This window comes from Lepisma saccharinum, chromosome 13 (genome assembly GCF_977018435.1).
Source record: "Lepisma saccharinum chromosome 13, izLepSacc3.1, whole genome shotgun sequence".
Lineage (NCBI taxonomy): Eukaryota > Metazoa > Arthropoda > Insecta > Zygentoma > Lepismatidae > Lepisma > Lepisma saccharinum.
In genome coordinates this window covers 65,221,829-65,239,962 of record NC_139241.1, presented here as the reverse complement: position 1 = coordinate 65,239,962, position 18,134 = coordinate 65,221,829, and the positions used below count along the sequence as shown (strand labels likewise).

The window sequence follows — 18,134 nt, the reverse complement described above, 5'->3', positions numbered from 1 at the left end:
GAACTCAACAGGTACTTACCTAATTACAGAGCCCATATGAAGGATACATAGTCATTACAATTACATATATTTCTGTAATATAGAGATAGAAATTTTATATATATATATATATATATATATATATATAAATATATTAAAAATATGTATTATATATATATATATATATATACACACTTTATCACACAATTTCAATACGAATTTATGTGTTTAAGCTTGTGTTAATAGTGGCTTTACTGAAGTCCCTTAGGTTCATAGAAAAGATGTCAATGGTGTGATAAGTTGAAATTTTCACAACTGCGAGTCCATAGTTTTGATTAAAACCCGAGTAAATAAGTAAATATTTACATATCTAACACTTTTTAGTACACATAACTCCATCCCCTGTTTATATCTGTAATTTTGTTTGGAAAGTCAGTCGGGCATTTTAAATGACGTCATGTGGGCAATCATGGCAACGTAAGAGGGGGAGAATGAGCACTGACGTCACTTTGGTACTTTCTCTCTGTGGAGATTTCTAACGATAAGTCACACTACCTTTCTGCAATCTTTTTTGGCAAAATTCGCACACCAGTCTTCCGAGAAGGTTTCCAGAGTTTTATTTTGAGCTATCTCAACCCTTTTAATTAATGGAAAGAGTTTCTTTCCTTTTTTAATCTCAGAAGTCTTCGTTTCTTTTCTCTCTCTCTCTCGTCGGGAAAAAGATAAACACAGGGCGGTAATTATGGAAGGAAGAAAAATTGGAGAAGTTCTGTTGGGAACCGCCTTCCATTGCGAATTCAATTTCTATCTCCCGGCATCCTTCGCCGGGGAATCCCTTTGTTTAGAGTTTGCACAGTTCTTTTTTTCTGTGGAAGAGCAATTTGCAAGGAATATTCCAAAAAATGCCGCTTTTATCTGAGATAAATGATGCTACTGCGAAGGGACAAAGGGATCTGTGTTGAATGATATCTTCGACGGACTCTCTGAGTACAATTGCCTTTGATTATTACTATGGAACTTTTCTTAGGTGCAATTTTCATTAGTGATCAGTCGCTAGAGAATTACTTTTGGGTGGGTGGAATATTTTCAAGCTTCCGTCGTGGCTAGTTATATTCTAACTCACCATTTCTCTCTATTTCCCTATCTCCATCTTTCTCGCTTTCTCTTCTTTTCAGTATTCTTCTTTCACCATTTCGTGTACTCTTCCCCTGCTTCTCTATCCGTTTCTTTCTAACATTCCATCCTCCTCCATTTACTTTCCGTCTATCATATGGCTAACATTAATCACAAATGCGCAATTAATCAATTACGCTTCTCATTTGTTTTTCTCTAAACAATATACCGTCATCTATTCTCTCTCTCTCTCTCTAGCTCCTTAGCCTCGTCATGCAATTTTTGACTCTTTCCACTCACGTTTCTATACTCTGTCCCAGGAACCTGCGGAGCAAGGCCGAGCATAACGGCGGAGATGGGGAGAAAGCGAGTAGGCGGAGCGAAGCAATACGCGCTGCTGCTAGCAACTGGTAAAGTCCGCGCGTTTACTTCGTTAACGTCGAAGAACTGAAGAAAGCCGCCGCCACGAACGTGGGTGGGGATAAATAGCGGGTGAGTTGTTTTCGTCCAATCACACTCAACCTTCAGACAATGGGCGCAGCTGTCATTCTGCTCGTCTACTCCACGTGGAGTCTCAGTCACATGACTGCGGATACGCTGTTGCCGTACTTTGCAACTTCAATGTGGAGACCGTGGGAAGGCGGAGGGACAAGGTGGCGTAGAGTAGATGTGTAGCAACACTGTGCGTTGAATGTGATTGTTGCAGCTGGTGGGCGCGCTCCGTGAACTTCAAAGCCAGCCGGTCGTTATCGTAGCTAGCGCGTCGACTATAACTGCAGCCGCATTTTCCTCTCTATGCACTCACTTCACCTTTCATTGGTCGAATCCTCTCGAGTAACTACTTTCGCAGTGACTTGTTTTCGTTCTCTTGCCCCAGAGATTACCGGGATAGAGTACATACTTGGTTACAAAGTGCAACACCTAGTCTACTTGGTTGATTTGGTGCCACGTAATGGGTTGGTGTCTGAGTTACTTCCGACTAGACTATGGTTTCGAGGAAGAGGTTTCGCGGGCTACAGCCCCGGACCTCAATCTACAGGGTGTTTCACAATTCCCTCCGAGATTTCGGAAGTCGGTTGCTCAGAGGGGCAACTCACCAACGGCGATGAGAGTATGTCAGTGAAGAAGAGAGTAAACATCCAAGTGTTTAAACCACCTTACAAATGCTCCATAAAATGTCCTCCCTTCGTTACTCGACAAGAGTAGAACGAACAGTTAGGCAGGGGCCATCGCCTGAGACTGTGGACTGCAAACGTGCAAAATTAAAGAATTGACGCCTCTGAGCAACCGACATCCGAAATCCGGGAAGGATTTATGAGACACCCTGTAGATTGTTACTAAACGTACAAAAACATAGCATCGAACCGCTTGTATCAAGAAGGTAGGGCCTTACAGACTACACCACGAAGATACTTTGTGGACGATCCACGATTTCTTGCAAATGTTTACGCCCCGCAGCAGAGAAAGTAACGTCACCTCGTGCCCTTAATGTGCCTCATCTCCTCTCCAAGCAGCATCCTTATCTCCAGGCCTAAGGGAAGGCAGCAGCAGGATGCGGGTTCCTGAATGGATGCTGCACGGCTGGACCAGTTTCCGCCTCTTTATCCCTCCCGCCGTCATGGCGGCACGTCAAACTCTCCTCTCGTCAAAGAGAAAAGATCCAGTTCGGATGCTGCCGTATCCATGGCAACCGCTCCTGAAGTCCCGTTCAATCAGGCGCAATCTAAACCCGGAACAGAGATACGTGCCCGGCCATTTCCTCGACGTAGGTTCCGCCGGAATGTACCGAAACACGGCCGAGATGCGATTTCAATTTGATTGGGTTTCAAAGTTCTCCAAGCGTTCACTCCCCGGCCCTCGGATTACGTGAGGAACTGCAGAGACAAACTTTAGATCCTTTTCGCTCCGACACCCTGATAGAATTTTGATGATATGCCCCCCACGGTACAGTTGGAGATTTTTCTCCGACCGGCAGCCATCTTTCGATTATTTGAAGGGGATGGTGAGTTCAGGGGTTGTAACTGTATTAGTTACGACATTTCGGAGACTTGGTCTGTCTCCTTCTTCCCGGGAAATAACGGGGATACGAATTGAAAACCTCGTAACGGAGTAATTTCCGGAGAGAGAGAGAGAAAGAGAGAGGAGTGGAGGAGGAAGTGACAGAAGTGCAAACAGGGAAAGACAGATACATGCAGACAGACAGAGAGAGAGAGAGAGACAGAGAGAGGAAGATAAACAGACAGAAAGTATTGAAAATAAAACTGTGAGACAGGCAAAGGAAAGTGGGGACGAGCGAGACACACACACACACACAAAAAGAGATAGATAGAGGAGATGGTCTAAATATGGGCGAAGGTTTAAATATGGGTTTTAGAGTTATCAGCGATACCGGATACTGCAGCCTGACGGAGGCTATGGGAATTGGTTATCTGTTAAGAACAAAGGTTGCGGCGCCAATTCGCAAGAGAAAGTGGTGGTTAGTTTCGGCCTTGGTCGCTGTTGCGACCTCTGAAAACTTTTTGCAGGTATGTTTTAACTCAACGTTTTCTGAATTCTCATCTGCTTTGTATAAGTTATGATATTAGCGGTACATAAAACAAATGTGGGCTTTTATAATGCCATGATTTGTTTGTGAAATATGTACCACAGAGAACGACAATAAATTGAAGAAGAAAAATAGCGTGATGGTCTAAATATGGGCTATGACATGAGGTCTAATGTTGAGATCACATTTCCAACAAATATTTGGATGTTTTTCTTAATTTCGATTTTCCCAATTCCGCTTGATTTTTATGAATAATCTGTTGTTTTGAAAATCAAGCGGAATTGGGAAAATCGAAATTAAGAAAAACATCCAAATATTTGTTGGAAATGTGATCTCAACATTAGACCTCATGTCATAGCCCATATTTAGACCATCACGCTAATTTTCTTCTTCAATTTATTGTCGCTCTCTGTGATACATATTTCACAAACAAATCATGGCTTTATAAAAGCCCACATTTGTTTTATGTACCGCTAAAATCATAAATAAAGGGACAAGAGGGGGAGAGAGAGAGGAGGGGGAGATTGGAAATAAAAGTGACAGACAGGCAGAAATGACAATATATCAAAGAGGGGGGCTCATATTTAGACCTGGAAGAGACAGAAAGCATGGGAAACAGATGAGAGAGACGGACAGAGATAGATAAAATAATAGAGAGAAAGAGAGAGAATGATTTGCAAAAAGCGAGTGACAGACAGAGATAAATGGAAACAGAGAGAGTGTGAGAGAGAGAGAGAGAGAGAGAAATAAAGGATTGGAAATGAAAACGTAAGAAACACATATATAAATAGAAACAGAAAGAGAGAGAGAAAGAAATGATTGAAAACAAATGCGAGATACAGACAAGAGATAAATAGAAAAAGAGAGAAAGGATTGGAAATAAAAACGAAAGACAGGCATAAACAGAAAGGGATAATAGGGAAAGAAAACAAGAGTGAGACAGAGAGAGAGAGAGAGAGAGAGAGAGAGAGAAAGAGATAGACAGGCAGAGAGCGGACAAGTAGAAAGACAAAGAAGGAAAATATAAGCGAATGACATAGATGGGAGAGTGAGTGAATGAGAGAGTGAGTGTGTGTTTGTGTGTGTGAGAGAGAAATGCAATCAAACAAATTAATAGAAACGGGAAGAGCGAGAATCAAAAGGAGAAGACGAGACAGAATACGGGAGAGAAAACTCCTAGAAGAAATAATCGCAACAGAAGAAAGATGAAGAATGCTTGGAAAACAAGGCGAATATCAAGAAAAGTAAAGTAGAAATCGGAAAAATACCACTGAAAGAGAGACGAGAAGATTAAGCATTTTTTCCTCCGTCCGCTCTTCATATTAAATCGTCTGGCTCCTGTGGTTTTCTATTATAATCAACTCTTCATAACCCGTTGTAACCTCAAACTATAGGGTGCTCCATGCGTGTGGACAGATAGAAAGGACCTCCCGATGGTGTGTGGTATCATAGCAGAGTCGTATATTCGGGGCTATCTAGGCTATCTGCGAAGCCCAGACTCGGGGAATAAAATACACAAAAAAATATCCATCAAAAAATGTGCATAAAATTTTTCATTTCAATAAGAAGATGAACCTATTTCTTAGAAGTTGGAAACATTGCCCGCTTTCTTTGAATTCGCGAGACGGCTGGCCCAGCTGGCGGGCAACTCCACGGGGGTGACGGGTAAGCTTGACAGGGCTCCGATCAATGTTGCAAACCAATTTTTCCCACCATGTAATTTCCCCAGGATGGGGGAATTGTGGAGTCGAACTGTTACAGGAGAGAGAACAGGGTTACATATGGCGTGGAAAAAACCCTCTGAACTTCCTCAACAGTATGGGTCAATGTTGCAAACCAATTTTCCCCAGCACGTAATCTTCCCAGGAATGGGAAATTTTGAAGCCAAATTATTGCGGGAAACGGGAAAGTGTCATGTGGCAGGGACAAGAACATAATTGAACGCTTGCAGAGGAGTTGAAAAAGAGGTCGTTGACCTTCAAACAACTAGATACAGTGGGGAGTAGAAAATTGTTGGCTGAGAGGGAATGGTTTACCGATATGACAAGGACCAGTTCTAGTCTAGATCGCGTCGAGTGGTCTTGGTACGTGGAATTTATTTAGAGGTTGCGTGTGAATACAATAGTGAGTGGATTGTATTTTTGTGAATTACGATAAGCTCCAAATCGTTGTGGATTTTTCTTGTATGTCCACTTTATGAACAGATAAGCTAATGGGGATCGGACCTACAGTTAAAGTGGTATCTAAACCACCTTGCATCGAACCCGGGACCCCTTAGTTTCAAGGCAACGACGTTATTACTGCGCCAACAAGGAGTACCCGAACTTAAAATCGTGAAAATAGGTAGGTTGAAATTTTATTTTTATTCCCGTTTACAGGCCTACATAATATTTCACAATATGGGTCTCTCATTTATGCAAATAAGAATGAAATTCTTGAAATCCTTTCCTTACTGACAGTGTATATTTCCATGTTTTATTTATGAGGTATATATTTTTAATCAAAGAGTCACATCACTTCAACCCGCCACCCCAAATGAGTTAAAAAAAACAAAAACACCCCCACCAGCAAATTTTTCTCCATTCGAACACTGTGATATGGTGCGATAGCCCAGGTTCTTAACCCAGTATACGCCACTGTATCATAGGTATCGTCGTTACCTTGTAATCAAGGGGTCCCAGGCACATGGAGGTTCGGATCTCACTTAACACCGTATATCCATTCCCGACTAGCCTAGCTGTGCATAAATTGCACATAAACCAAAACTCGACAGAAAAAAATAGGATATATCATCTAATACACGATTTAAGTCCAGAGGGGGTTTATACTCCTGTCGGCATTTTTGATTGCATCATGCGTTTCACTAATGTATTTCCGACATCCGTGGAAATTGTTGAATGTTGCTTATTTTATTCGACATAAAGAAATTAATACTAGTGGCAACCATGGATTTGTGTCACATGGCTGCATGCATACAGGATAGCAAATGCTGTTTTTCGAGGAACGTTTGTCTTAATGTCCTTTACGTGCTATGGTAATTTTGTCGGTGTGTTACGGGGACACCATATATATATATATATATATATATATACACACACAGGGTGATTGGTAATTCGACCTATTCCTGGAAAGGGGTAATACTAGAACACATTTGCAACAAATTTGACCGTATGCACCGGGGTGTCGGAAATCAGTGGGTTTCGAGTTATTGCAGTTTGTAGATTTTCATGACATATTCCAAAAAAATACTAATTGTGAAAAAACTACTACATCCTGGATACTTAATCGACACGTTGCTAACAGCTGACGAATGAGTGACTACTGGGGAAAAAATTCAAGCCCAAAATTCCCATACCCACAGAAAGGAACAGTCATTGGTGCAAAAGTCATGAAGAAATTTGGAAATTATCGTTTAAATCGAAGAGGATTACTCAAAAAATGGTAACACAGTTAGCGTAAAAATTACGGAAAAAACTTCCTCGTTTCATGAACTCTCCAAAAAGAGACAAATGTTGTCAACTGGCACACGGGTTGGGGAAAAAATCTGAATAAAAAGCGGAGAAGGCGCGTTGTAAACTTCTTTGTAAAGTGAAAAGAAGTTGTCGGTTGTGAGAAATAAAGGAACGAAAAAGAGTGAAATAATAATGTTATATACCATTCTCATGATTCCAGATTGTCAGAATTAACTGTTGCAAAAACTACAAATCCTGTTCAAATTGCTTTCCCCGGTTACGTATGCAAGCACGCAGCCTGCGGCGTACTTCAGACACAGTCACTCGCGTTGACACTCAGTCTCGTATGTCTCAATTCTCTCTCTCAACTCTTCTTGGGAATCCACTGGTGTACTGTAGACTAACTCTTTCATGTGACCCGAAATGTAAAAGTCGCATGTCATCAAATCCGGACTCCTCGCCGGCCAGGGGGTCGGGCCGCTTCGACCAATCCATTGCATGGGATAATTGTCGTCCAGCCACCACTGTCGCACACCCTGGTAATAGTGGGCTGGGCAGCCATCATGTTGGTAAATCATACCCCTTTTTGTGGCGAGCGGCACATCCTCCAGCAGCGTCGTCAACCCTTCCTTAGGAAGTTCTCGTAGGTAATGCCGTTTAGGTCTTGTGGCAGAAAGAATGGCCCGATCACATGATTGTGAATGATTCCCATTTAGCGAGAATTTTCTCTGGTGAGCCTTTTCTTTAGATTTTCTGGGGTTATGACCCTTAGGGGACCAAAAATGCGCATTATGAAAATTCGTAATACCATCACGGTCGAATTTGGATTCGTCCGTCCACAGAATTCTTGTCAGGTGATGGGGGTATTCAGTGTCGGTATGTAGTAAAAATCGACAAAAATCCATCCTTCTGACAAGATCTCCCTCCTGAATAACACGCGACTTTTACATTTGGGGTCAAATGAAAGAGTAAGTCTTCAGTACATCAGTGGATTCCCAAGAAGAGTTGAGAGAGAGAGAATTGAGACATAAGAGACAGAGTGTCAACGCGAGTGACTGTGTCCGAAGTACGCCGCAGGCTGCGTGCTTGCATACGTAACAGGGGGAGGCAATTTTAACAGGATTTGTAGTTTTTGTAGCAGTTAATTCTGACAACCTGGAATCATGAGAATGGTAAATAAAATTATTATTTCACTCTTTTTCGTTCCTTTATTTCTCACAACCGACAACTTCTTTTCACTTTACAAAGTGATTTTTCCCCCAACCCGTGTACCAGTTGACAACATTTGTATCTTTTTGGAGAGCTTATGAAACGAGGAAGTTTTTTCCGTAATTTTTACGCTAAGTGTGTTATCATTTTTTTGAGTAATCCTCTTCGATTTAAACGATAATTTCCAAATTTCTTCATGACTTTTGCACCAATGACTGTTTCTTTCTGTGGGTATGGGAATTTTGGGCTTGAATGTTTTCCCCAGTAGTCACTCATTCGTCAGCTGTTAGCAACGTGTCGATTAAGTATCCAGGATGTAGTAGTTTTTTCACAATTAGTATTTTTTTGGTCGCAAGTCGGAATATGTCACGAAAATCTACAAACTGCAATAACTCGAAACCCAATGATTTCCGACCCCAGGTGCATACGGACGAATTTGTTGCAAATGTGCTCTGGTATTACCCCTTTCCAGGAATAGGTCGAATTACCAATCACCCTGTGTATATATATATATATATATATATATATATATATATATATATATATATATATATATATATATATATATTGTTAATTCAGAGTGGGTATTAGAGAATGGGCCGCGGGATATGTCCTTTGGGGTTGAAGATATCCAACTCTTCCTTCCTACAGCCTGGGGAAGATGTGAGCAAACTACAGTTCAGGGCCAACAACAATGGCGGCGCGCCTGGTGCTTGAGCCCGAGACAAAGGACACATTCTCTAACATGATTACTTTAGCCGGCTGAATCCGCAATCAGCGCCCCTTCCCTGATGAAATCCGGCGTTAAGTGAGTTATCTTGTGTGCTCAGCCGAGCGGCGGGCCCACGGAAGCGAGCCTATGCTTTGTTCGCCGGCCATCTCTGACACCGGCTCTTTTAGATGGTGTCGCCATCTCTTGACGGAGGGAGGAGTTAACCACAGCTGCAGGGTCGCCTTAAGTTCTCCGCGGTCACTCCCCACAATGAGATGCCGTGTTTCAATTAACTGGTCGGCGGCTTATTCAAGATGCATGGTTCCCGGTCGCTGCAGGCCTCTGTCGTCTTTATTTGGAAACGGTTATCTTTGCCCCGGGGGAAAGTGGTTGCTTGATTATCGTCGTCGGTGTGTACTTTTAGGTTAAACACGACATGGAGTGGGAGTACGTCAGATGTAAAGAGATGATAGATGAATCGTTTGTTAGCATATGTAGACCATTTTGGGAGATTTACGCCGACGTGCGAAGCGACATGTCACCTGAGGATTTCACCACGTGCCGCTGTTCGTTGGTTCTTTCGCAAGTGACATGTGTTGTTTCAGTTGGAAGCACCTTAAGGGAACTCTTGATTTGATTTGAGCCGAGCACCGTGACAGAGTAGTTACCACAACGCGTTACGACAACAAGGGTTCCGGGTTTGAATCCCTGCCTGGACATGACTGTTCTTTGTGATTGTCCCTTCATCAATAGGATCGTCGCGATTAGCTCAAAGTGATAGAAACGCGGCGCTAAATAACAATTCAAATCAAATTTAACGTCGCATTTTTACTTTTAGATAATCGCGACAATGGGGATCAATGATGATAAGATGATGAAAGGACAATCACAGACACACATGGACCATACGAGCCCCACAGAGGAACATACTGGCAGTGGCGTCTCGTGCGGTTCGCATACCAGTGTTCACAATAATGTTTTTGTACTGAATGCAGATTTACTCCACTCCCTTGTAACTTCATCTTCAGTTGAAAAATGGAGAATAACAGTTCAATTTATTTTCAACAATTTCCCCCAAAAATCACGCTATATTTAAAGTAATACAAGAAGGACCCAGGGGAAATTGTCCCTCTCCCCCTTAAAATTCGCCAGGTTTAGCGAATTCTCGCTAAAGTTTGCAACTATGTAGCACAGACCTTTTCGAATCCCCCTAGACATGCCTCGTATATGCTGCACTCTGGTGCCGAATGTAAGAAGTATTGCCGCTTGCATACTGTGATCGCACAGCGAAGTGAACATCTTTGCAGTATAGTGGCCAACAGCCCCTTAGCTGTCAGCTCTATACAACACGCACAGCAATTGTGTTCAACGCCCTCCGTGGAACACCGTGAGAGTCAGTGTTACCAACTATCTAGAAAAGTTATCAGACGTGAAAGAAATCGTGTCACAGTAAATTGTGTGTATATACTCGTACATCAAACAAAGTATTTTTTTCGAATAAATATACGTATGGGTGTGTGTATTTAATATGTACGTAAATTAAGACATATACATGAGTTTTCACGTGCTCATGCGAACATTATCAGGCGACGCACCTGCATACTGTCTCTGAGTATAGACGCCAAAGCCTCGTTAGTCTGCAAGAATGTAGTCCAGAATGTACTACGTGGAAGTGAGATCGACGTTTGGGTACTTTCTGAAAAGGTCACCCCTTACACCATCTCAAGGAAATTTTAGACAATTTTCCCCTTTCTTCTTAAACTGGTTGATACCACGCAGGAAACCAGGGGGTATCTGAGGTCTCAATGGCCCCACAAAATGTCTCTGAGTCTCCCCTAGTATGCAAATGGCGTCGGATCGTGATGCTGACCGCATCACCTATGCTCGAGATCGAGAATTTTACTTAACTCCAATCGTTACTGTAGGAACACAGGGCATCAACGAAGCACCTCACACCACTCTCGCTGCAGAATATCAGTCGTCTGATTCTCTGTCAACGTATGAGTTTCCTTTCTTCCCGCACGTGTCGCTGTTGTTCCACTGAGCATGCGCAGGAGGTTTCACGCAGAGGGTCTACAAAGGTTTATTTTCCCCGGCATGACGAGTGTGTTGACATTAGTGATGGCTAGGGAGCGGAAGTTGACCTAAAAATATAGGTATATGACCTATAAAATGTCCCAAAAAATGGGAAAAATGAAGTAAAAATGCAAAAAATGACCATTAAATTTGTTAGTTTCAGGTTAAAAATTGCACCAAATGATAGCAATGAGGACATCCAAAGGAAACAACCGAATAATTTTAAAACAATTTAATGAAAAAGCTCGTAAATTGCAATCCTGATATACATATATAGGCCTATGTTCACCTTGGTGAAAAGACTCAAGAATATTACCAAAATGAAAGAAGTGACAAAATATGTTGAAACAATACACCGAATATTGCGAAAAATACCTGAAAAATGCCTAAAATTGGAGAAAATTACCTAATACCTGAAAATTGGCAAAAAATGCAAAAAAATGCACTTTAGAATTACCTTTTTTTTGTTCTAGACGAAGTGTAATATTGTGTATATTTAATGGGCATCGTGTCAGAAATGTCAGAAAAAATATGACATTTCATCAACTTCCGCTCCCTAGTGATGGCTATGGTTTCTCATATTATTCAATTTCTGCCAAACAAATATGCTTTTTTTAAGCGTACCTGAAGTTAGTTTCTGAACAGCCTGACACAACTTCAGTATCCTCTGCACTATTTGCACCAAACCGATTTGGCCTTAAACGGTCAAGAAAATGACATGTTGACTTGGGCATTTCTTTAATTGTCTCGTTTTCTTCAAGGTTCAGTTTACCGTGATGACATCCACACAAACACGTGAAGATCGTAGTAGAACAGGACTCAACATACTCTTCACCGTCCTTATAGATTTCTTGCAGGCTCATCTTCATTTAGTTTCATTACCAAAAGGTTTCCCAACAAGGATCCTAACAACTTTTCTATCCTCTCCATGCCAGCCCACCGACATATTGATTTAATTATTCTAATATTAAAAGCCCAAATGTTAACACTTCTTCCACGAAGTACAGCTTGAACTTCATTTTGAAGACTAACGAGGCTCTGGCGCCTAACTCACAACTAGTAGTATCCATTCTGGGACTTATGTCGTCAGACCCGTGTGTGTTTGTGATTGTTATTTTTTAATTTCATCCTCATCGTCACGATTAGCCAGAAGTGGCGGAAAAGCGAAGTAAAATTAAACAAATCAATCAATTAAAATCGAATAATATCAGGAAACGAACAGGGTGAGCCAAAAGTCAGGTTTCATAAGAAAACAAATAGGTGCATACTAAATACACACATGATTGGAATAAAATTGTTTCAGTTGCAGCACACGTTCAATACACGCACCATCTGCTTGAATGCAGACGCTCTCAGTTGCGTAAGACGTCTCCTAGTGTGGTGGGATGATTTGGGAAATGGAGCCTGTGATCCTTTATTTGAGGCGGCCCTGGCTCTTACAGGGTGGCCACTTTAGGACCATGAAAACATCAAGTATAATTCCCGGATTTCAAGGCTAACTTTCCAAACATTCAAGGGTACAACCGGGTTGTCTTCTCTATTTCGAGCTTAGATATTACCGTCTCTCACCATCCACACACAACTATACAAATATTAACAATATAAAGGCTTTGTGCGATTTCAGTGTATCCAAAAATTCTAATTCAATTCAATTGAAAGGTATATATATTTAATTTAAGGTGCGGACTTTACATTTGCCATTTCATATACTCAGACTAGAAATAAATCTACCTAGGTACAAACACAAGTCACAAATGTAACGGGATATATAATCTACGAAAAATTGTTATTTGTATAAGAATTTTAAATTCACCTAATCAACTTCAAGATAATTTATCTTCCAATAATCTTCCATCTGTCAGATACAATTGTAGATTGTTCTGCAAAGGAAACTAACAAACCAAACGGATTGAGAGAATTGTCTTTAATTTTCCAAGAAGCTTTCTCCTTTCCTTCCTCGATAAAAATAAGCGCCTCTTCGATGGCGTAGTGGTAGCGTCGTCGCCTTGTAATCAAGGTACATAGTGGTTCGGATCTCACTTTAAACTGTAGGTCCAGTCCCGATTAGCCTTACTGTGCATAACGTGGACTTAAACACATAAGTTCGTATTGAAATTGTGTGATAAAGTGTATATATATATATATATATATATATATATATATATATATATATAATAAATATTTTTAATATATATTGTTACAAACAGTATTTGTTTTTTGTTTCTTTTTTGTGTTTTGTGTATAACTCTGTATGCTTGGGTTTCTAACATGGTTCAGTGTAGTTTAAAAAGAGCCAATAAGATTTGAACTTTCAGCCCTCCCCCTTGCGACGATGGAGGAAGTATAAATATGGCCTCTGACAGAGGAAAACAGGAGAGAGAGTGTTTATGAACCGGATAGCAGAAGGGGGAGTGATCTTCGGTGTCCAGTGGCCTCCCATGAGAAAGAGCATCCCGAGGCAGTTCTGCCGATGCTTAGCTTCCACTTGGCAGTTCTGCCGTCTGGCTCAAGTTAGAGGAATGTATATAATGTAAATTAGAGAATTATTGGAAGAAACCGAGCTTTGTTTTGTTGAATTGTAAATAAATGTATAAAGCCCATTTCTGCGAGTTTTCAGTAATCACCCTGCAACATTAATTCAGTAAGTTCTTGCCTGTGATTTATTCTTTGGTTCCGAGCGCTCTGGTGAGGAATGGGTTGGGAACCCAGGACTAACAAGCCTATTTAGTTGTCTATTTGGGGTTTTCCTACCAGAAGCGGCCCGGTAAAAGTGGAGTGTTGCGGAACAATATATATATACAATTTCTATCTCTATATTACAGAAATATATGTAATTGTATTGACTATGTATCCTTCATATGGGCTCTGTAATTAGGTATGTACCTGTTGAGTTTAATAAATAAATTTTAAAAAAAAACCAACTCAATCAACCAATCTATAATAATAAAATCTAAACTGTGAAAAACTTGCCTCAGGGCATTAATAAATATGTATAAATTCAATGGAATTCGGATTTTTAAAAAGTTGCAATTTTTCACGTCTATCGAGAAAAATTCAAGTAAAATTCACGCATAATTCCCAGAGCCAAACATTCACGCATAATTCACGGAATTCCAGGTGAGTGCCACCCTGTCTTAGCTCACACGATGGTCCTTACGTGTCCCCACAAGTAAAAACATAATATGTGATACGTCTGGTGACCGTGGTGGCCATTCACCGGTGAAAAAAGTGACTTTTGGCTCACCCTGCCTCAACTCTTTTAGCTCCAATTATCTTTCTGAAGATTATATTTTCATAAACTCTTACTCGAGGGCCCGGGAGAGCATCCGCTTTCTGGAGGACCGTGGCCCACCGGAGCGACGCCACTTCTGGGCCTAGTCCCAAATCTGGCTTTGCTTATCGGATGAATTCAGTTTCGCAATAGTCTCTGTGATACGTCACACAACACCCGCAGAGCGTGTACCGAGACAGAACGAAGCCCGAAAGAAACACGAAACAAAGGAGATCCAAGAGAGCGGAGAATCATATTTGAAACCGACAAACTTTCGCGAACTATTTTCGCAGACTCGAAGGTTGCGGGAAGGACGGGGAGGGGGTTCACAAAGGCTTGCGTGAAACTTCGCCCTGCGTCACGAAGAGAAGCAGGGCTCAATATTGCAATGACAAAGCATTGATCTTTAAGAAGTTGCCGGTAGAGGCGCTGCTGCAGACGACAGAGGCATTACGAACCTCGAGGACTTTGCCAAAGAGACAAAGAAAGACTTTCCGAGGGGAAAAAAGTCTTCCTCACAGGATTATAGAACCGTGAGAGTTGCTACGGAGGGAACCGAGAACAAAGGAAGATCTATTTTCATTTTCCTTTCATTCTTGCTTTTGTTTCTTTATCATCTGTGAAAAAAAAAACAAAAAAAAATTCGGCGAAACACTGTGCGCAGATTAGAAGGAAAATTTCTGAACTTGTACACAGACACACACACACACACACACACAGGGGCGCCGACTTGTCAAAATTATTGGAGGGGCTCTGATCACTGAAATAAATTAATGAATGACTCACTCACTCCTTTTTTTAAGTTTTGGCCTCAGTGTTCGGAACCTCGTTAAGGCCCATGAATTCGTCAAAAATATTAAAATTTTCATTAAAGTTCGAATGCAAAATGTCAATTGTTCACGTATGGATATGTTACAAGTTTCGTCAACCATAATAGCAAAATATTCCAGACTTTTAATACCTGCTACCACGGAGCGCAAAACATATGTGTCTAATATATCAATGATCTCGTTCTGAATGTCATGTGAGAGCCATTTGTAGCCCGAAGGTCCCATCCACTCTCCTAGTTCATGCACATCGTCTTTTGAAACTCTTTTTAGTAAAAATGTTAACAATACACATAATTATATACTTAGTATATAGTAATAAGTCATGTTTTTTGCTGTCTCTGGTCATAACCCCCTCAAAGTTGATAGTTTAGCGGTCTCAGCCCCCCAAAGTTGATGGTCTAGAACATTTCAAATATGTATTTAAAGTTAAGTTCATGTGACACAATTCAGAGTAAACTTTACAAGAGAAGCAAAATAATACATTAGATTCTTTTAAGTAAAATTATTTTGGGGGTCTACTCCCACATCGATAACATTGGGGGGGGGGCTCGAGTCCCCCAAGTCCCATGGAGTCGGCGCTTATGACACTAGAGTACTGCATTCTCGTTAGAGTCTCCCAGTCTACCTCGACTCGAGCGCATACAATGGAATAACATATTAATGTGACAAAAATCGTATGTAAAATCCGTCCTGGCGGTTTCAGACTACTATCTATTTGATTTTCATATATCACTCTACTGGTAGGATAGACTAAACTACATTTTAACATGAAGGTAATGGGCCAGGATTTTGTTGACATTTCATCTTTTAACTGGTGCAACGTAGACATCGTTAACTAGTACAGAAATCCTGAACACCCTCCTCAAGTTGAAGAAATGTAATTTTTTTTGGGTCATTTTTTACATTTTTTTTTATTTTTCGGTCATTTTTTAATTGAATGATTGATTGATTGATTGATTGATTTAGTTTATTTTACTTCGCGTTTTGTGCCTCTTGGCTAATTTGCGAAGATGGGGATGAGTGATGAAATTGATGAATGGACATTCACAAACAACCAAGCCCGAGCGGGATTCGAACCCGGGACCCTTGCATTCTTTATAAAAATTTTTTGTCATTGCATGCTGAAACATAAGAAGTTCAACAATTTCTGTTTTGTTTGAATGTTATCTTGCGGTACTTATTCTGTGTTTAACTACCAGCGCAAAAAAGCCTGTCTGAAAAGCGCAAAATGCAACATTGTCGAGTTTCTTATTCACAGTCACTACAACACACCAAGGTGAAGAAGCAATTGTTAAATTGTTTGTCTTGGAATATATATACTATTTTCAATAAGCAGATTGAGTTTTTTACGAATTTTTGGGTCATTTTTTGAAGATTTTAGGTCATTTTACAGGATTTTTGTTGTCATTTTAAAAGGTCATTTTTCAAAGATTTTTTGGTTATCAAAAACCGGGCCCTGGTACTATGTTTACTTAGTTTCAAATATACTGCGTCTTTCAATTTGATGGTCCACTACTACAGACAAATTACGGTTATATACGGTATGCGCCAAAATATACAGTACTGAAACTCGCGCATCTCGAACACGTGGTTGCGTTTGTCGACGGGGCATAGCTCCAGCTGCACGTGTTCGCAGTAGTGAAAAGGAAGTTGTGTTGTGCAGTTGTTGTTGGAAATGGGTCTCTCGACGGAGGAAAAAGTATTCATAGTTGAGCATTATTTCCGCTCATACGGAAGCGGTCGTGAAGGTAGACCGAGTTTGAAAAAGGTGACTGGTATATATGAAACCCAAATGACAATCGTCCACACCACATGCCCTAACATAACCTAACCTAAGGTTTCCTGACAGTTATGCAACCCAAAATGCACGATTGTTATTTGGGTTGCATATAGACCAGTCACTATATTGTAACATGTCTTATACTTTTGTTCATCTTTTCATTTCAGTACTCTATATTTTGGCGCATACTGTATGCACTAATAGGCTTCGAGCGTATACTGCGCTATCTAGCGTCGTACGTGCGAACTATTTGAAGCTCGAGCGAAATCTTCTCACTGCAGCACTCCTAACGAACACACACAACCTGACAGGGCACCTTATTTCAGGGACCCTCTTCTTTTGTGATCTACTATCGGATTAAAAAATATAGATAATCGAGTTTGGACTCCAATTAAAAATTAACCAGTCGACCTACATAAAAAAGAGTTACGTCAAAATTTAGCTTATTCAATTCTGTGTTACTCTATGCTAGAAAATTTTATTTTTCTAGTTTGCCATCTACTTTTTAATGGTCGTGAGAACAAAAAAGGGCGCTTTTTAAGTTTTTCAAGGGATCGGTATCTTTGAAATTCTTTAAATCAAAAACAAGTTTCTAAATACAATTACCAATTTCCAGGTTTTCAAAATTTCTGAAAAAAACAAACAAACAAAAAAAAAACATTTTATTTTCAATTTTGTCAAACAATGTTTTCTTGGTATTGGGTAGTCCTACAAATCCAATATTGGTCTTGTTTTAAAGCTCTTTTTTATTCAGCGGAGTAAAGCTGTACGTGGAACGTGGCAACACTGCACACAGCGATATCCGTTGAACCGCGGAAACTGCCGGCTGGCGCTGCGAGTCAATGCTTGCTGTGTTTCTTAACGATTGGACAACTTGTTTTTTATTTACAGAATTTCAAAAATACCGATCGCTTGTAAAACTAAAAAGAAAAACGCTCTTTTTTTCTCATCACGATAAAAAATAGAACACATACTCGAAAAAAAATTGGCAAGCATAGATTAACGCAGAATTCAATAAGCTAAATGTTGACGTAACTCGTTTGTATGTAGGTCTACTGGTTTATTTCTAATTGGAGTCCAAACTGGAGTATCTATAATTTGTAATCCGATAGTAGGTACTTTTCTGGCCGTCTATATATCCCAGTGTACATACGATGGAATTTCGTA

General features: G+C 40.5%; 1 protein-coding gene across 1 annotated transcript in view; it reads right to left on the bottom strand.

The window, feature by feature from the left end:
* LOC145996802 (uncharacterized) overlaps positions 1-11,949 on the bottom strand; it is a 115,554-nt gene extending 103,605 nt beyond the window's left edge. Inside the window, exon 1 of the mRNA XM_083133334.1 lies at positions 11,711-11,949. Coding sequence (XP_082989460.1) covers positions 11,711-11,949 — 239 coding nt within the window. The remainder of the gene's footprint in view (positions 1-11,710) is intronic.
* Between the last annotated feature and the right edge of the window lie 6,185 nt (positions 11,950-18,134).